Source organism: Scardinius erythrophthalmus (genome assembly GCF_964197995.2).
Source record: "Scardinius erythrophthalmus genome assembly, chromosome: 20".
NCBI classification, from domain to species: Eukaryota; Metazoa; Chordata; class Actinopteri; order Cypriniformes; family Leuciscidae; genus Scardinius; species Scardinius erythrophthalmus.
In genome coordinates, this window is record NC_138240.1 from 14611652 (window position 1) to 14633161 (window position 21510).

Consider the following 21510-nt stretch of genomic DNA (forward strand, 5'->3'; position numbering starts at 1 on the left):
AAAACAGCTGTTAAAAAGGAAAAAACGACTTGTCTAGCGTTCATTGGGAAAGGGGGGGGATGACTACATTTCCCAGAAGTCTTAGCTAAGCAGCGCTGTGTAAACGACACGCCCAGTCGCAACGCTGGACGGTGACGTTTGCAAATCTGATGTTTGCGCTTTGTGGCTGTTAGCTGGAAACGCCACACTCTCAAACAACAAAACAAGCTTAATTCAAGGAAAATGACGATGTTAGGATATTAAAAACATAAGCCTGGATATTTGTTTCGGATTCACGGTTTCTGGCTTCAAACCTGTTACCTGAAGGCCTGTTGTGAGAGGAAATCCCCGGACTGAACTGCGACTCCAGGCCGGTCTGGGAGGACATGCCACCGGAGAAAAAGCTGCTCAAAACTCGCATATCTTCGCGTGTTTTTATCGTAAAACATACGTCAAGTGCCTGAACTAAAGCCAAAAGACTTTTGTAAGACATGAGACTGTCAAACTGACCTACAAAATGTGTTAAAACAGACCGAGGTGGTGAGGTTTATGGAGTGTTAGCAGACGGTGCTGATAAGCAGGTAGAGTAACGTTACCGACTCTCATAGAAACACATAAGTGATGAATTATATGTTAACAACTCAGAAACAGGAAACCCTGAGCTGGTAGATAGTCATAATAATGTTTTGTCAGTAAGGTCAACTACTTATACAGCAACAGTTACCTTGAATAAAGCTTTAGTAGTTTAAAGTATTTTGTATGCGTACATGACAGATCAGACTGTGTGTTTTATTTGCTAAGAAACAATATTATTTAAAGCAACAGTTCTTTGCTTTTTGAGGGAGGCTAAGGTCAACTTATCTCACCACAAGTGTTGCAATCATTCACTTGTAAGATCAGTGTGAGGTAATCGTCATTTACTCCCCCATCCCAAAGTTTCTTATGTTGCAGAACCTCTGTTGATGTCACACTGCATGCATGTTGGGTTTTGGGTTTCACCTCCTGCTTGTGTTCCTCATGTTTGACACAAGCTGCTGATTTCTTAGGGTCACCGTTTCTGGAGTGTTTGCAACTGAGGACTCGAATCTGCCAGGATGAACCGTTACCTGCCAGTGGCACGGCAGCACTTTCTGAGTGCTCTCGCAAGCACGAGCGTGGTGGTCAAATCCATATGTGCCACAGTAATCCTGCTGTACCTGCTCTCCTGGGCTGCTAACACCACTTACCTGCTTGCTGTCACGCCTGGCTTCCTTTTTCCACCCAACTTCTGGATTTGGACACTTCTTACCCATGCGGTGGTGGAGCAGCACATTTTTGGTGTGGCAGCAAACATTGCTACCGTGATGGTTGCCGGGCGGCTTTTGGAGCCATTATGGGGAGCGCTGGAGCTGCTGATTTTCTTCGCTGTGGTAAATGTAGCAGCCGGTCTCCTATCTGGACTCTCCTACCTTCTCACCTACGCTGCGACTTTTGACCTGGACTACCTGTTTGCCGTGCGGGTGTACGGCGCACCCGCTTTTCTTGGGGGCATTCTTGTAGCGCTGAAGCAGACTGCGGGAGACACCACAGTGCTTCGAGTTCCTCAAATACGCTTGAAAGCTGCCCCGGCGCTAGCCCTGCTTGCAATAGCTGTGCTGCGGCTAGCGGGGCTGCTGGACACTTCAGCTCCACTAGCAGCGTGTGGGTACGGCGCACTGTCTGGGTGGGTTTACCTGCGCTTTTACCAGAGGCACTCTAGGGGGCGTGGAGACATGTCGGACCACTTTGCCTTCGCCTCTTTCTTCCCAGAGGCTCTCCAGCCGGCTGTTGGGTTTGCAGCCGGGCTTGTGCACTCCGTCCTAGTGAAGATGAAAGTTTGTCGTAAAATGGTGAAGCGCTATGATGTTGGGGCTCCGTCCTCCATCACCATCAGCCTGCCAGGCACAGACCCTCAAGATGCAGAAAGGCGGAGGTACGTTTACCTTATTTTAGCATTATATACTATTATCGTATTTATTAATATTTTGAGTTGGCTTTTATCATATATTTTTGGAGTTAGGTTTTCTTTTTATATTTTTTATTTTATTTTTAGCTATTTTTTTACATGCTTTATTTCTTTGTGTTTTAGGCTAATATTTTTGTTTTGCTTTATTTTTATTTTTAGTCATTTTTGTACTTTTTTATTTTGTACTTTTTTGTTTTGTACTAAATTTGTTTTACTTCAGTTAGTTGTCAAGGCAACATTTCTAATGTTTGTTTACATTTTACACAAATTAACTCCACGAACATGGAAAACAGCGATAGATGGACTGACACCAAAGTCAAGGCACTTTAATCTCAACCTTTACGCCAAGGAGGAAATCCAACTCTACTTTGAAGGGACCAAGCGAAACATGGTTATTGATTTCTGCTCAGCTAGCAACATTGGGCATCGTTTGGGCTTTTTACGTTACCGTTGCCAAATCAATAGTTTTAAAATGGTACCGGTGCCTGAATCGATACTTAAAGGTGGTATCAGCGATTTCAGGCCCAAACATAAATGATCACATTCATCTAATATTTCGCTAGCTGCACGCCCCATAAGCATGCTGTCAAAAAACCGCGTCTCTCTAGGTAGCCTAGGCTCTGAGATCTGCACACAAAAACAGCTGTTTTCAGTCTGTTTGGCCAAATAATCAAAACCCAAACAAATAGTGTTCCAACCAATCACCGACAGGGGCGGGTGTTGTGAGGTTTTCGCGTGCAGTCGTCATAGGCAGCCGTGCACGAGCGCAAAACCTCACAACACCCGCCCCTGTCGATGATTGGTTGGAACACTATTTATTTTGGTTTTGAGTGATGTTGATACCAACTGTTTTTGTGTGCAGATCTCAGAGCCTAGGCTACCTAGAGGTTTTTTGACAGCATGCTTATGGGGCGTGCAGCTAGCGAAATATTAGATGAATGTGATCATTTATGTTTGGGCCTGAAATCGCTGATACCACCTTTAAAAAAAGAGCCACAAAACGACTATGGATTTATTAAAAAAAACTTTTTAAATTGAACAATTTATTAAAAGTTTAAAGTATACTTACATATATAAATATAAGTAAATACAAAACACAACAAATTTACATTACAAATTCACAATAAAACCTAAGCCATGTACCCAACTACAATAATTTAACACTAAATAAGTTACAGTACTAACAGGCATTAGTAGAGGAATGCAAGCAAACGTGATATTCATGTTTTTTTATTGTTTCCATAAGGCTATACCCTTCTTGTGTTTTAAATGTTAAATAAGTTAATAATGGTAAGACTCTGTTTATTATGGTTATTTATACTGAGGCTCCATGGATTTGCACTTAACAGGCCTAAACAGACTTCGGTACCAAGTTGGTACTGAAATTTAAAAAATAAGACGATACCAGCATTTCCCTCTAGCATTTTGAGCACTGTTGAACAGATTCTTAAAGCAGCACTCAGTAGCTTCGGGATTTCTTCGCTGTATTCTCGCTTTTTGCTCGCAGGTTTCTCTCTAGAGCTCCCCCCACAGCTTCGGAATAGATATTTGACAACACTGTTGTAAAAACTCGTTGGTGATTCTCAGACACCAGAGGCTATAGATCAACGACATCAAAGCAGATGGGACATTCTTTAAACCGTCTTCTTCATTCGGGTTCGGACAGTGTGAGGGAGCGCAATAATGACAGCATTTTAGCAGATTTCTTTTGGCCGTAAAGCAATTGTTTACATCGCGAGACTTGATATCACGCAAGACTTCCTGAGGCGGCGGCCGGCGGCCCGCCGGCTCAAAGTTGCAAGTGCGTATTTTCCGCTCACGGGCACCAGGGGGGTGGGAAACGACCACCATTCAACCCGAAATAAGTAATATAACCATTCCAATGACTCCGAAGCTGTTCAGTTAAGGTAAAAAAAGTTACTTAGTTCACCTTTAAACGCCTGTGATTGGCCATTGTGTTCACCCGCCCAACAAATGTCTGTGATTGGCTACAATGATCAACTCATCAAACGTGTTGTAAATAGACATATTTGACACTCTTCACCGAGCACTTACACAGATACACAAGGGAGGCGTCTATCAACGGATCCATTTATCAGCAGATCCCTAATATTACCACTGATAGACAGATCTGCTGATAGATGCTTGCGTTCAAACATTCCCGTGTGTATTCCGTGTGTATCCCGTGTGTAAAACGAACACTTGAATGTACACCTGCGTGGCCGTGATGAGAACTTCCTCAATTTTGACAGAAACCATGTTTAGAAAAAACTTATTTATAGTGTAATTAGATTTTTTTTAATGTGGCTCGCATCCCATTCGATTACATGGAGAGGGCAGGGTTTAAGAGACAAGCAGCAACCTTCCGGTCTCTCTCTTGAATCTAACATGGAAGTGACTTAAACTGCAATTCATCGACTGGCCACTAGAGATAAGCTCCAAAAGGGAGTCAATTCCATAAACCCCCCATGTTAAAATGCCTAACTTTACAGGAGAAAAAAATTTTTTTGCAGCCTTGTACAAAAATTGGTTTTGGTCTATATAACTAATTTTGCCCTTCATGACAACTGTGAGGGGGGTGAATTTTTTTATAACTCATCCGTTTAAATTATATTAAAGGGGTGGTTCGGGATTTTTGACATCGGACCTCATTTTTAAGTCAGCCTGGTTGTTATTCATCAGTGGAGACATTTTTTTTTTTTGAATTATCCAGTCCTTATATTTGGATAGTTAGCCGATGCTAGGCTAGCGCGAGTCAATGGTAGATGTTAGCCAGCCATTAAAAACCGTTTTACCCACTCCACAGTGCACCAAACGCAAATCAATTATAACACTAGACTATCGATGCAAATGTCCGTTGAGAGAATAATGTTAGAAATCAAACTTACCTTTCATCTCAATGATCCCAAAGGAACTAGTTTCTCAGCAGCTGCGGAATTTTACTTTGCTCCAGTTAGTAATGCGGCAAAAAGTAAACACAGAACAGAAGCGCACTACAGTGTGTGCAGTACATGTGTGTACCGGCTCACTCGGTTGCCTAGGTAATCAATATCACTCCGCTGCTGCTGTAGACAAGGCTTATGATTACAGGGAACAAATTATAACTAATGCAATGTGATGAAAGGTAAGTTTGATTTCTAACATTATTCTCTCAACGGACATTTGCATCGATAGTCTAGTGTTATAATTGATTTGCGTTTGGTGCACTGTGGAGTGGGTAAAACGTTTTTTAATGGCTGGCTAACATCTCCCATTGACTCGCGCTAGCCTAGCATCGGCTAACTATCCAAATATAAGGACTGGATAATAAAAAAAAAAAAAAAATGTCTCCACTGATGAATAACAACCAGGCTGACTTAAAAATGAGGTCCGATGTCAAAAATCCCGAACCACCCCTTTAAGCCTTAAAGTTCTACATAATTAAGGGCGTGGCCACTTGAGTGACAGGTGGATTGCCGCTGCTGTCACTACTAGCCGTTTGCTTGCTGGCAACCAGGCACCTCAGCTCCGCCTCTTTGACCATTTTCTGTTATCCGGCAGTGATCCGGCTCCGCCCACTTTTAAAAAATGCTCTTCAGAAACCCATGGGTGGTGACACTACATCCATATTTTTTTTACAGTCTATGGTTTAAGACCTATGCTGCATTTAGGTATTTAGGTAATATGTAATGTAATCTTGTTAAAATGGTTTTCATAAAATTGGTATAGAGAAAAGTATCGTTCAGGAACCGGCATCGAAGTCAAGGTATCAAAAAATTCTGAACGATACCTAGCCCTACTTCAGAGATCCTACTGGCGGTGCGAATGCAACCAGAAAAAATGGCCCTATGGGCAACTGCAACTTCATTGTCTGATAGCAGCATCAATTTATTTTCTTATATTTTCCCATAGGCAATTGGCATTGAAAGCTCTGAACGAGCGCCTGAAGCACGCGGAAGACCAGTCGGCTTGGCCCAGCATGGAAGATGAGGAGGATGACGAAGATGAGGAGGTGCGGACAGACACTCCTCTCCTTTCCAGCCGAGAGACTTTGCCACCAGCACCCAGCACCACACAAAATCCTACAGGACAACAGGAGTCCAGCATCATAAGTTTCGAAGATGCTCCAACCCATTCCTAACACACAGACACACACAATCCTTCTTTTTGTCCTGCGGAGTTGTTTAAACTTACACAAATGCTACTGGAGACATGACACACACACTATCTTGGTAAAGTTTTACATAGACAAACAAGGAGTTGCCACTAAATGAACACATCACCCAAATAAGTAAACTGAATGACAAAGACATCCACACTCAGTTTTTCAGATGTACAAAAAACCCTGGACTAGCCTGAATCATAGCATCTGCAGTGCTCCAGTACTTCTGCTTTGTAAAAAGAATATCTTCTCTCCCTCTGGCCTCTTGTGTAAGGTTTCTGAATAAATGCTCTAATGGTTGATGGGATTAAAACTCAGTTTTTAAATCTATGGCAGACTCTAAAAAAATGTTTATGGGTTGCCTTTTTTTGTTTGGTATTTTTTGGCCTTGTATCAGGAAAAGACAATATTCCTGATATTTATTGAGCAGACCATGGGACTTATTGCTGCTTGCTGATGTAACTGCATCATAAGAATGTCTGGAACATCAAGGGCTGGATTGCTAAAGATGAAGATTGTTTGCAAATTTTGGGACTTTTCAAAGAACGTGATCTCTAATTTAAGGCTCTGCTCTCATTGGTCAGGATGTGGCCCTTTGATTTCCTGTTTTCAGTCACGGTGATTTAATAGGTGGAGGCATAGAGAGGAGAGAGTTGGATACAGTCATTTCAAAGATATTTTTGTTCAGAACAGTTTGAAATGATAATAGCAATATAGAATCTGAATCTGTCCCCTGTTGTACCCTTTTCCTCCTCTGTACTTTAATGATCTGTCTATATGTGTTGGCTTTGATGAGAGTGTTGCACTCTAAATTATGAGCTTACATAATGGACCTGTTTTTATAAAACACAGATTGTCTACACAATGTGGCTTGAGTTTCATTTAACACAGATTTTGACAAATAGCTCAGCTATTTCTTTGGAGAAATGTGGTTATGTATGTTATTTGGGTAGGGTTCCTAAATTTTTTCATTAATATTTTTAACCCTTTTTTTTCTTTGTGGTTTTTTACTAGTAATTGTTGATCTGTTTTCTCATGGTTCCAAGGCGTCAAACTTGATGCTTCTCTGGCAGTCTCATTCTCTGATTCAGGTTTCAGCCTAATTTTCTGACCTCTCTCCATCTCTAATAAAGACTAAATGAAGAACACACCCGTACCAGGGGACCTTATTGATTCAAAACAAATGATCAGTTCTTTATTTACATTATCTGTTAGTGTTTATTTTGTAGTATATATATATATACACATACACACATGCATGCATTCATAAAAGTATACATATGTACATACATTAACATTCATTTGAGTCAGTAAGATTTTTTTTAAATGTTTTTGAAAGAAGTCTCTTATGCTCAACAGTGCTGAATTTATTTGATCAAAAATACAGTACAAAACAGTAATATTATGAAATGTTATTACAATTTAAAAGAATATTTTCTATTTTAATAGAAAACATTCTTTTAATTTTGATATGGCTACAGCCATATCACCCTGGAGCCCAAGGCTGGTTGCCCACTAAAGCCAAGCAGGGTTGAACCTGGTCAGGACCTGGATGGGAGACCTCCTGGGGAAAACCAGGTTGCTGCTGTTAGGGAGGCCAGCAGGGGGTGCTCACCCTGTGGTCTGTGTGGGTCCTAATGCCTCAGTGTAGTGATGGGGACACTACTGTATCAAGCACCGTCCTTCAGATGAGACGTTAAACCAAGGTCCTGACTCTGGTCATTAAAAATGCCATGGCACTTCTCATAAAAGAGTAGGGGTGTAACCTCGGTGTCCTGGCCACTTTCCATCCATTGGCCCTTATCAATCATGGCATCCTAATAATCCCCATCCACTGAATTAGCTCTATCACTCTCTCTCCTCTCCACCTATAGCAGGTGTGCGGTGAGCGCGCTGGTGCCGTTGCACTGTGGCTGCCATTGCATCATCCAAGCAGATGCTGCACACTCATTTTTGTCACTTTTGATTAATTTAATGTATCTTTGCTGAATAAAAGTTCATTAAGAAATCTTACTGACCCCAAACATTCAGATGGTAGTGTATATACACCTTAAAAATGTCAGAATACTATTAAAATAATGAAAAATCTCATGATTGCAACACATTTAGGCCTTAATCAGAGATCATTTCTTTGCATGTCCAACAAGACCTAAAATAATTGCAGTTAACAAAGGCTCTGCATGAGGCTTACTGTGTTTTACAACAATTGAAGCTGGGCCACAGTATAGCACCCCCACTCCACCATTCACTTTACCCTATATGGAACAAAGATGCAATAAAAAGTAGATGGTGACTAAAGTGTTCATTCAGCTTATGTCTCTTTTTGTGTTCAACAGAAGAATATCGTCTTGGAACAACGTGATATTAAGTAAATAATTATAGAATTTTCTTTGTGGCATAAATACTAAAACATGGGTTTGTTTGTGGACTAAAGGCAGTGTAATGTGGCACAGTCGCCAATAGATGGCGCAACAAACACGCACCTCCAAATACGCATTTCCTAATCCACTCAAAACAACAAACTCATTCAGCCTGGGGAATGTCCTGTAGTGTTAAATGCGATTGCCTCCTATTAAAAAACAAGACTGTTAAACATAATATTTGGTGGCGCTGATTATTACCTTTCACGCCGCGATACATTTCTTCTTCCAAAAAAACATTCAAAGGTATGCTTATGTAGTAGAGGTTGTTTAAGGCTGGAATAAAAGTTGTACGTTGGTTAGATTATAGTCATTTTTGTTCCATGAACGGCACACATTTTTTAGTTTTTAAATTCATATAAAACACAAAACTGCCTTGTTAGGGTGGTCCGTTTCTCATAATGACTCATTCATCCACCGCCAAATAAACTCTTAAACGTGCTCGCGCAGGCGTGGCTCGAGCTCGTGCACGCCATCCCTTCCCCCTTCTGAATGCCCGCGCTCTGCGCGTGCTAGTCAACGGTTTATTGTATCGGACAGAAGAGGCGACGGAGCTCCACCGTTGGAATAAAACAAAACGGCTAGCCATCTAAACTGCAGGTAAGATTACTTTATCTTCTCGTCTCCGTGTTTATACACCTGTTTTAAACTTTATAAGCCCAATTCGACGCTGAATGGTTGTTTTAAAACTACTTTTTGATATCATGGAAAGGTAAGAGCTCAGCGACTGACCATTCGCCGCTTCCGCAAGCAACCGCCGGCCGGGAGTAACGTTAGCAGCTCACCCTCAGCGTTCAGATTTTTAAAACCGTTTCAAGCTTTATCCATGTATCTAGACATGGAAATGAGATTTAAAATGTTTGGGGAAGCTGGTGAAGTTTACACAGAAGTGTTTGGTCGTAAATTCCCTCTGTATTACCGGTAACAGTTATATATGTGGTAGAAGCTGTTTGTTTTTTTAAAGCAGAGAGCTAACGTAACGTAAAGCTCGACCTAGACATGCGCATAATCTCAGATTTAACGTAACTGGAGGATTAATGATTTGATGTATCTTTAACCGTCCATTGAACCATTGTTCTTCAGTGGTTTTTCTTCGGTGGTATTTATAAAAATATAACGTTAGATATCTAATAAGATTAGTAATCTAAAATAAGCATATTTCATAAACCGTGATTTAGGCAAATCTTTGAAATTATAATCTGATTGATATGTTTGTATTATTAACCTGTGATTTATACTTATCTGGTTATTGATAATTTGAAATGTATGAGTTTCTCTGGGATCATCTTTGGTATTGTTTTATTTGGTAGGACAAAGAACTTTATCTCTTTACCTATGATCTGCTTAATATAGTGTAGCATTAAACAGTATTTAGGTGTGTTCAAGTGAGATATATCTAAAATATGTCATACAGATTTTTTAAAAGTTGGAAACAAAAACATACCCTAGGCAGTGAGTCAGATGCATTGACCCAAGCTTCACCTTTTTCCAGTTAGCTATGATACAGTAATACAATCCTTTATTTTAATACATGAAATTTTCCCAGTGACCATTAGAAATCATTGTGAGTAATATTCCTATTAATGTGTGTCATTAATCCTATACAGTGGTTTGAAACTCTCATTGGGCCTTATTTACACTGTCCATTGTAAATCTTTCATTAATTTATGCAAATATACATTGTTGATTGATATCACAGCCTTTTTACACAGAAAGATGTTCTTCAACCTTTCATGAATGAAGGTTTATTGAGCCAACAGGTGCCATCCAGACTAATCTGTATCACTTTAAATAATTTACTAACCTTAGCGTTGCCATGCAGTTACCAGGAGATCCCAGAAGCCATGTGGCCACATGCAACCCAATGAAGTTTGATTTCCATGAGGATATAAGAGTATAAGTTTAAGGAGGTGTTGATAAACATCATGTTCATCTTCAGGTCTTGAGCTTCCTTGCCTTATCCAGGCCCTCGGCGTGCACAGCATCTCATATTAATATATCATTAGTGTCTTGTCTCCATTTAAAGTAGACATGTTGAAGTTAAGAGTGAGAATCTCCCACATCATTATACATTTATGATTTAATATAGTGGGCCTTATGGAAGATAGAACCAATAGTTGATCTTTAGTGCACAAGGCTTTGTCTCTTCTGCTGTTTTTCAGACTTTGATCTTCAGATTTGCTGCACTGTGTGTGTGTGTCAGTGTTTAATCTACTGTCCATCTGAGCTGCTCTCATCGCCACGGGCCTGTTCATCAATAATGTGGGCTCTGTTCTGTTGATGCCAGCTTTATCTTGGCCACTGGGGTGCAGCTTGCACTTCAAAGACATCTGGCCCAGTTAACAGACACTTCCAGATCTGCCTCTATTTAAACGGCTGTTCTGGATCAGAAAATGAAGTGACGCATCACGTTGATGCGATAGGATGGGTTGGTTCTGCTGTGGTCATGTTGAAATGACTCTGATGAAGGCTTGTCGGATGTCACCGTTGGCTGTGATGAGTCAACTGAGGACTCTGGATTTTTTGAACGCTGCGTGGCTTTGATTACTGGGCCTAAGGGATGGGTTGGGGTGTATTTACAGGACTTTATAATAGCGGAGGACTGCCATGAAGGGTACTGCTCATATTAGAGATTGAATTTTGCAGGATGTGACATGGTATACTTCAAAAATGAAGTATACCAACATTATAACCATGGCGTTTATCCCGGTTGCTGTGGAAAAGATGACTGAGTGTAATGCAGCAGTGTTTAACTGTGTACGTGTGTGTCTTTTGTAGGAATGGCAGCTATTCGCAAAAAGCTGGTGATTGTAGGAGATGGAGCGTGCGGTAAAACCTGTTTGCTTATCGTGTTCAGTAAAGACCAGTTTCCTGAAGTCTACGTACCCACGGTGTTTGAGAACTATGTTGCCGACATCGAGGTTGACAGCAAACAGGTGAGCAAAACACACACGAGAAATACAATGTGCATAAACATCCTTGTTTTTCTGCTGCTTTATGTAGTTATGTATCAAATAACATCACTTACTGAGGTTAATTTATGCTGGTTAATGAAACGATGGATTGTTAAATGAAGATGGAATTAAAGTTTGGCTCATATATGTGTTCACATGTAAACCCCAAAACCCAGTTTAATAAGTTAATTAAGTCTTTGCCTGTCAGTTGGAGGTCTTAGATGTGGCTTTAATGTGAAAATATTGACCTGATTCACTTTCCTTATTTAGCTTAACATGCTTATGGCCCCTCCATCTGTCCTTTTTTGCAGTGCATATCCATTTTAGTGGTTTGGGGTGTTCAGAATGTGCAGTCAAGCTCAGTGTGTCTCTTTACCCAATAGGTAGAACTTGCTCTGTGGGATACCGCAGGACAGGAGGACTATGATAGGCTCCGCCCTCTTTCATACCCAGACACAGATGTCATTTTAATGTGCTTCTCTATTGACAGTCCTGACAGTTTAGGTAAGGATACACTTTTTGGTATATCTTTCTGTGTTCCTTTCCCATATGTGATTGCTTAAATTACACTTACTTTCTCTTTTTCTAATAAAACTGACCTTTTGTTCTCTGACCTATGTATAGAGAATATTCCAGAGAAGTGGACACCTGAGGTGAAACACTTTTGTCCAAACGTTCCCATCATCCTTGTAGGCAACAAAAAAGACCTACGGAATGATGAACACACACGCAGGGAGCTGACCAAGATGAAGCAGGTAAACAAATACAGAGTGTTTGCCTGTTCGAAAATAGAAACGCATACAGTATTTGGTCATTTTTACTATTGGCATAGACAAAATCAATGTACAGATATTTTGTACTGACAGCGTATTTTGTGTTGACTGTCCAATAGGAGCCTGTTAAGGCAGAGGAAGGGAGAGACATGGCCAATCGGATTGGAGCATTTGGTTATATGGAGTGCTCAGCCAAAACAAAAGATGGAGTTCGGGAGGTGTTTGAAATGGCCACTAGAGCAGCGCTGCAGGCACGCAAAGGAAAGAAGAACAACAAATGCAGTCTGCTGTGAAAACTCGCCATCGGACTTTATGCCTCTGCTGGGGCTCAAAAAGAGTGTGTGTGAGGGGCACACTCCTATTTACACAATCATACATCCCCCTCACATTCGCCAAATGCTTTTGGGAAAGATCCCAGAAAAAAGCTTTTTGTCTGTTTTTTTCCTCCCTTTTGGTCTTATATTTTTAGTCATGGAGATGTTTATCAGTATTTAAGAGAACTTTGAGAAATGGGACTTTTTTTGTTGATGCTTTACCTGGATTTGTGGTATCATTTAAGCTTGCCCATCTGCCAAATGCTGTCATGTGACCCTATGGGCTGATTGGAAAGGAGTGATCCTGTGAGCTGCCAATCAATACTTCAGCCCATCCCTCATATGCTGGGCTTTTTTCTGCAACATGAAACAGGGCTGAACTTGATTGTTTCTGTATGTATGAATCATTTTAAGGGTTTCTTTTAGATCAGGGCAAGATTGGGATTTTAGAACAATAGCTGTTTTAAAGCAAAAAAGGGCATGGGGCCGGGTGGGGGGTGGGGGGTGATATGTATACATACCTGTACATATGAGCATGTGTGTATTTATATGTACACACATTCAGGACTGGAAACCGTATTTGTAAACTAGACTTGGTAATCTTGTGTAATAAAAGATGTTCTATAAGGAGCAACCCTGTTTTTGTGTGCATGTAGAAAAATTATTTACAGTTCATGTCTAAACCTTCAGAAACTAGCAGAATGTAAATGATACTAACAGAAAAAAAAAACATTTTGTTTGTCCTACCTTTTTTTTTTTAAGAAGTAGTTTAATGCGAAAAAATAAGGTTCTGATATTTACTCATTCCAAACCTGCCGTTTGAGAAGTGTAGACATTTTGAAGAATGTTCACACTATTTTTTCCATTCAATAAAAGCATATATTCACCACAGTCATGAATGGACTTTATGCACACCTACTGCATACGTATTTCTGCTTAAATGTGCTATGTGCGCTTATCCCATAGCAAACTGATAACAGCAATTTTTTTTTTTTTTTTTTTAAATGAAAATTCTGTCATCATTTACTCTCCCTGAAGTTGTTCCAAACCTGTATGATTTCCTTTCTTCTGCTAAACACAAAAGAAGATATTTTAAAGAAGGTTGGTAATTAAACAGTTGCTGGTCCCCATTGACATCCATAGTATTTTCCTACTATGGAAGTCAATGGGGTCCATCAGTCGTTTGGTTACCTATTTTCTTCAAAATATCTTCTTTTGTGTTCAGCAGAAGAAAGAAAGTCATACCGGTTTAGAACAACTTGAGGGAGAGTAAATGATGACAGAATTTTCATTTTTGGGTGAACTATTCCTTTAAAGGGGACATATCTACCAACCCAGAAAACGTGAAAAGCAACAACCCAGTAACTTTGATTTGGTAAGCCTTTCTCTGCTTTCTATGTCAAAAAATAAGCCGATCAGATTTCGCTCCCATTCTGACATAGGAAGGGGATCTTATTATAATATTACCGCCCCTTAATTGGCACGTTTCCACCCACGGCGCCGCCATTTGGTTTTCGCAAACGACACCAGTGTAACCAGTTGCAATGGCAAAAGTTCGAGCAAAGCATGCAAACTGTTCTGGCTCCACACACAAGCAAAGAACACTTTAACCAAAAAATGTCACAGCTGTCTTATAAAGACCTCATGACAGTACAAGCAAGTCGATGAGATAAATCAATGTAACTCCACAACAACTACATAAATGTATCCACTAACCATTCAGAAACGTCCTGGTGCAGTCTAAAAGTTGCAACCTCTTCCTGGGTCTCTGTACGGATGCACTCCGTTACTGGTTATTTCTGTGATTGTGGATGAGTGAAATTCTTGTGTTTTGTTATTGCTGGAGCATCCAAAGCTCCTGTAAAGGATCGGCCATCTTCTGAACGGAGGCGGGGAGCAGCAGCTCATTTGCATTTAAAGGGACACACACAAAAACAAGTTGCGTTTTTGCTCACACTCAAATTTGACAAGCTATAATAAATGATCTGGGGGGTATTTTAGCTGAAATTTCACAGACACATTCTGGGGACACCATAGATTTATATTACATCTTGTGAAAAGGGGCATAATATGTCATCTTTAAATACCTTTAGCGCAAAATTGGGTCATACTAGTATCGCTTTTGTCCTGTTAACTTGTGACACTTCCTCAAGATGTAATGTTGTGCTTAAAGGGATGGTATAATGCCACTTTTTACAAGATGTAAAATAAGTCTCTGATGTCTCCAGAGTGTGTATGTGAAGTTTCAGCTCAAAATACCCCACAGATAATTGTTTTAGCTTGTTAAAATTGTCCCTTTTTGAGGGTGAGCAAAAACCCGTCATTTTGTGTGTCCCTTTAAATGCAAATGAGCTGCTGCTCCTGGAACAGAGGGCTGCGCTTCAAGAGCTTGTGTGTTAGCAGGTAGCTTCCAGTCAGACACGCACTAAAATGTCAGAAACTGTTCTGCCTTTTATGTTCAAACCGAAGTCGGACAATGATGGAGACACTCAAGAAGTGACAACATGTAGAATGCAACAGGACATTTCTTAATGGTTAGTTGATGAATTGTGTAGTTGATGTGGAGTTAACTATCTTCTAGTCATTGATTAGCATTTTCTTTCATGATAATCTATAAATCGCTAGTGTGAGAACTGTTGTAAGATGCCTACAGAGAGACACGCTATTGCATTTGTGTTACGTACAGTATTGCAATAAATGTGAAAAGACGGATGTGACAGCTTGAGCAGACTCACAAATGAACTCTTCCTCTTCTCAACACTGCTTACGTGTTCCCGGGGGCGGGGTTTATGTAAATTTTAGGGTTTGTGATGTCACTAACCCGGGAGGAAGCTTGTGTAGTCCCTATCAGCCGTTTGCTGTATAGTCCATAGTAAAAACAACATTACACACTAACTAAAGTTAGAAAAGTTAAATCATAATCAGCCACCCCTTTCATTTTCTCATAATTTCCAATGCGGTGGCTGCTGAAGCTAATACAAAAGCGATCATGTATAGAGTCCATAGGTGTATCAAGTTCCAGATGGACAAAAAGTATTATAGAATTTATCACATTAATAGATTATTGGTGAATAATGACGTTTTGGTCCATTCCTCGCACAAAGCTCCTGTATGACTATGGACTACATTTATGGTGATATTTATGGTCATTGTATGTGTTTATTTATGTAACTTAGTAGTGTAAACATTGTTCAAAATTTGTTTCACAGAAGAAAGACATATTTCAAATTACATAAAGATGAGTGAAGTTTACAGTTTTCAAACTATTCCCTTAAACTCAGTATTTTGCTTCCAAATCCAGAATTGTTTGATTTCAGTTAGAGTGTGGAATAGACATTAATGTTGCTTCCTTAATGGTGAGATCACCAAACATTGTAAATCTCAGTTCCTGGTGTAAAATCAGGAAATATTTTTCATTTCAGATTTATGGCTGTTTCTTTTACACCGCAACAAAATGTAGATTGGTAACATATCATCATAATAGGATCTGTGTAGAAAAACTGAGCCTTATGGGGTCATGAAAATGTAATAGGTGACAAGACAATTACTTCACAGGACTGGAATGAAAAAAAAGTTGTAATGGAGGTGGAAATTCTGCTTTCATTTTGTCAGTGAACAGTATGTTCTGTTTTTACTCTGGTGACTAAGCCTCTGCACTCCAACTAATGTTGAGAGAGCTTTTGATTCAAAACTTGGTGAAGAGGAGCTGTAATTTATTTTGAGTTGCCACCCACTGGATAATCCGGGATTCAGAACAGCCTGATGAAATTCTTCAAACCATCTTTACCAATATGGTTAATGGTAGTGTAGTGGATAATTATGCAATATAACACAGCTTGCTTTTATTTGACTGAAGTGGGGGAAAAAAACATGACTTGTTGAGGAAGGAAGGAAATAGTCACGCAGCCCCTACCCCCAGCGAGCAACACCCAGACTAGGCTGGCTGAAAAACTGAACGCCTTGCCATTTTTCTGTCATTCTTGTGAAAGACTTAGCCGTGACGTGGATATGAGAGAAAAGGGGCCGCCGCCCTTTCGCAATCTCTCTCTCTCTCTCTCTCTCTCTCTCTGTGTGTGTGTGTGTCTCTCGGAGAGCTCCAACCTTCCCCGCGACTGCTGCGTAAGTGCAGCGAGTCTCAGTGAAACGCCGGGGTTTATATATGCGCCTATTTTTAGCCTCAGCGCGTGAAGCTATTTTTAACCAATATGAGCTCATCGCTTTCCTACACGTCCAATCAGAGCACAGGAGTGAGCACGTGGGCGGGAAGCACAGAAAGAGAGAGAGAGAGAGATGAATAAACGGACAGCTGATGGAAACCGGGCTGGCAGTACGGGAGCGCGCAATGCCCTGCGCGTTCTCATGGTCGTAAAATGCATTAATAAATTAAATATTTATCAAAGACAAAATAACAATTAAAAAACATTATTAAAGATGCATTATATTTATAAATTTGCATAATTTAACCAAGTAAAGCCTGAAATATGAAATAAAAGTCCAAAAACTGTGAATTTTTAAATTAACCTTTAGACCTTTTTTGTTGTGTATCATATAGAGCAAAAAAACGTGTACCACCACCTGAAGGGAGACGTATTTAGAAAATATAAAAAATATAAAATTTTTATCATTTTGACAATTTAGAGGCCTTAGAAATTTGTGTCAAATATGATACAGTAGGCTTTATAGGGTTAAATAATGACAATTATCATTATAAGATAATCAGAATAAAAAATTAAGAAGGCATGGGCCAATCATTGTATGCACTATACAGTAGGCTACCATGAAGAATATGTTCTATGGCTCTGTGGTAGCAAGTGCTGTTTTGTACACTGAACAAAATTATAAACACAACACTTTTGTTTTTCCCTCATTTTACATGAGGTGAACTCAAAGATCTAGGACTTTTTCTATGTACACAAAAGGCCTATTTCTCTCAAATATTGTTCACAAATCTGTCTAAATCTGTGTTAGTGAGCACTTCTCCTTTGCCGAGATAATCCATCCACCTCACAGGTGTGGCATATCAAGATTCTGATTAGACAGCATGATTATTGCACAGGTGTGCCTTAGGCTGGCCACAATAAAAGGCAACTCTAAAATGTGCATTTTTAATACACAGCACAATGCCACAGATGTCGCAAGTTTTGAGGGAGCGTGCAATTGGCATGCTGACTGCAGGAATGTTCACCAGAGCTGTTGCCCGTGAATTGAGTGTTTATTTCTCTACCATAAGCCGTCTCCAAAGGCGTTTCAGAGAATTTGGCAGTACATCCAACCAGCCTCACAACCGCAGACCACGTGTAACCACACCAACCCAGGACCTCCACATCCAGCATCTTCACTTCCAAGATCGTCTGAGACAGCCACCCGGACCGCTGCTGCAACAATTGGTTTGCATGCATTACCAAAGAATTTCTGCACAAACTGTCAGAAACCGTCTCAGGGAAGCTCATCGTCCTCATCAGGGTCTCGACCGGATTGCAGTTCGTCATCATAACCGTGACTGGGCAAATGTTCACATTCGATGGCGTCTGGCACTTTGTTCTCTTCATGGATGAATCCCGGTTTTCACTGTATGGGTAGATGGCAGACAGCGTGTATGGCGTCGTGTGGGTTTGCTGATGTCAATGTTGTGGATCGAGTGGCCCATGGTGGCGGTGGGGTTATGGTATGGGCAGGCGAATGTTATGAACAACAAACACAGGTGCATTTTATTGATGGCATTTTAATGCACAGAGATACCGTGACGAGTTCCTGAGGCCCACTGTTGTGCCATTCATCCACGACCATCACCTCATGTTGCAGCATGATAATGCACGGCCCCATGTTGCAAGGAAGCTGAAAACATCCCAGTTCTTGCATGGCCAGCATACTCACCGGACATGTCACCGGATCGGCGTATGCGACAGCATGTTCCAGGTCCTGCCAATATCCAGCAACTTCGCACAGCCATTGAAGAGGAGTGGACCAACATTCCACAGGCCACAATCAACAACCTGATCAACTATGCGAAGGAGATGTATTGCGCTGCGTGAGGCAAATGGTGGTCACACCAGATACTGACTGGTTTTCGGATTCCCATACCTGTGAGGTGGATGGATTATCTCGGCAAAGAAGAAGTGCTTCTACAGATTTAGACAGATTTGTGAACAGTATTTGAAAGAAATAGGCCTTTTGTGTACATAGAAACAGTCTTAGAACTTTGAGTTCAGCTCAGGGGCAAAAACAATAGTGTTGCGTTTATAATTTTGTTCAGTGTATGAAGTGGTGTGCTGAAGAATCAGCATTTAAAGGGACAGATGCCAATAGAATAGAGAAAATTCAGAGGAAAGCAGGGTCTGTCCTGGGGACTAAACTACTGAACTCAACGAGGGTGGTGACCGAGAGGAGGATGCTGTCCAGACTCCAGCAGTGTCCAAACATTTAAACATTATGGATATCCCCTCGCATCCAATACAATAAGAGCACCTTCTCCTTTACACTTAACATGGCCCGGTGTACCACTGAGAAACGGACAATCCTCTCTGCCCACTTAGTCTGTACTACTCATCCCTGTAGTGTTAGTCATATTTTGCCACTTCCCTATATCACGGTTTATTTGTTTATTTATTTTGTTTGTGTGTGTGTGATTAGGCTACATTATACTGTATGATGTGTACAACACCCATAGGCTACTGTAAATGACACAATGTGGATATTAATAAAGCAATCGAAGTAACAAAGATATAAACTTTTAACTGTTCAACAGTTTCCAGCTCAAAAACTAGGTTTATACAACAGCGACACCTGGTGGCCAATAATCATAATTCTACTTGTATTTTGCATTCTATAATTGAAATAGAACTGTGTTCGGTCTGTTTAACCGCATTAATGCTCGCAACGTTTGATATTGAATTAAGTATGTTCATTTATGCTACTAGTACTGCATATCCGAGTATTTAGTGGTTTTCTCAATTTAAATGCTGCTCAATCCAGCTCTATTGTGAATGTGATGCTGACCCTTTTCCTTTATTCTTACAATAAAACACAACACTATTGTAATGCCATGATCTTTTGGACAGATGCCATAACAGCCTGCACTCTATTCTTTGAAATACCTTGGAGATACAATGGTAAATTGGCTATATGGTAATCATTTAGCAGATGCTCAGGAAAAAGAAGAAAAAAATTCTCAGAAGAAAAAGAAACCGGCAAGAGACAAGAAAATAGCTGTAAATAGACGTCTTATTTGTAGCTAATGTATTTCAGCCAGCTAGTAGACAAAAATACTAGGATGCAGATACCTTTAACATTATATGATCAAATATATTGTAAAATGTTCCTCTATTGTGTGTTGCTGCTCTGAAGATGTATTCCCTCAATATACAAGTAAGATAAGACAACAATTTCAACTGCATACTTTATTTGGTAAGTAGCCTTTATAAGGCCTACAGTTAGTCAGTCATTGTCACAAAACAAACCCCTTCGGGAAGATGCAAGATCTCTCTGTGTAATTTGTCCAGGGTTAACTGGCTTCTTTTCTTAAAGTCACCATGAAATCAAATTCGTTTAAAAACGCATCTTTTTGCTTTTTGCTTTTTGCCTTCTGTCCTCACTGAGACGGCGTTTTTATGAAAACGAAGCTTTTTGAAAACGCTCTCCAAAGTGGATAATTTGAAAACGCTGTTTTCACGTCGTAGTGTGGACTGTTTAAAAACTATGATGTAAGTTTACTCATGTGACATATTAGATATTCATACCGGTATTGTGCCTGTTATGTGCTATTCACTTTCACACTGTTGCTAAAATATGTTACCTTGCACACTCTTCATATCACAGTCATGCAAAGATGACAGAAAATGTACTCATATTGCTGTCCTGCGGCAAAACATGAGAGCAGTTGCGTTTTAGACCAAACATATGGTGACTGAGTGCGACCTGGACGCATCAGTAGGCTATAGCCTAAATGGTGAGATATTTTTCGATATAAAATTATCCTGTCAAAAGAATTGCGCGATAACTTTATTATTTATTTTTCCTTCTGTATCATCTCAGTGAGCTTTTGTGAGGTTTTGCGCATGCACAGTAAGGTGAATTTAAAGTTTTCAGGCGTTTGAAAACGCTAGTGTGGACGGAGAGCGTTTTTTAACGAAATAAATTGACAAAATCAAGTCCCACCCTACATTTTTTCTTGTTCAAGAAGCCATTTAATTTGGATATGTCATTGGGAAGAAAAGACTATCGCAACTTCGGTTTCATGTAGACTTTAATTTTACTTGTAATGAGGGGTGGCGTATTAAACCGTAGTACTGGTTTAGCCGCTAGAGGGCGTCAAATCCACACAGTTGCATTTCTGATGATCTCAGTGATATTCAGTATAAGACTATGAGCTCGCTCTCTCTCTCTCTCTCTCTCTCTCTCTCTCTCTCTCTCTCTCTCTCTCTCTCTCTCTCTGAGACATATTCTTTTGATCTTTTTGTTAATTTTTTTATGTGACCTGATTTAGCTGCCATTAATTTTTACCATTAATTAAGTGTGTGTGTGTGTGTGTGTGTGTGTGTGTGTGTGTGTGTGTGTGTGTGTGTGTGTGTGTGTGTGTGTGTGTGTGTGTGTGTGTGTGTGTGTGTGTGCATAAGACAGTGAGGGTGAGAGATGAAAAGAGAGAGAACCAACATGAGATTTCAACAGTCGTTAAGCAAATGAATCCTAAGAGAGGGTCACATTCAGCAGCTGTCTTATTCTTTGAAAAAAGATATACACATTAAAGGAGGGAGGGAGCGATGGAAAGAGAGAGTGAGAGAGGGGTTGGGCACAATTGGGACAGTTCCCTCCTTCCCAGCAGGGGAGTGTTTGAAAGAAAGGAGTGAATGATAAGAGAGACTGAAGGAGAGAGAGAGAGAGAGAGAGAGAGAGAGAGAGAGAGAGAGAGAGAGATCATAAAGAGTTAAAAGATACAGAGAGAAGCAGAA

At 40.3% G+C, this 21510-nt stretch overlaps 2 protein-coding genes across 2 annotated transcripts; both read left to right on the forward strand.

Moving 5' to 3' along the window:
• The first annotated feature begins 55 nt into the window (after positions 1–55).
• tmem115 (transmembrane protein 115) lies at positions 56–7259 on the forward strand. Its single transcript, XM_081349622.1, has 3 exons — positions 56–560; positions 1026–1930; positions 5855–7259. The coding sequence occupies exons 2-3, from the start codon at positions 1074–1076 to the stop codon at positions 6081–6083; spliced, it is 1086 nt and encodes a 361-aa protein (XP_081205748.1). The 5' UTR covers positions 56–560; positions 1026–1073; the 3' UTR covers positions 6084–7259.
• A 1717-nt stretch (positions 7260–8976) lies between these two features.
• rhoab (ras homolog gene family, member Ab) lies at positions 8977–13457 on the forward strand. The gene is made up of 5 exons (XM_081349253.1): positions 8977–9124; positions 11303–11460; positions 11862–11982; positions 12103–12233; positions 12371–13457. Exons 2-5 carry the CDS (start codon positions 11305–11307, stop codon positions 12542–12544), a joined length of 582 nt encoding a protein of 193 aa, XP_081205379.1. The 5' UTR covers positions 8977–9124; positions 11303–11304; the 3' UTR covers positions 12545–13457.
• The last annotated feature ends 8053 nt before the right edge of the window (positions 13458–21510 follow it).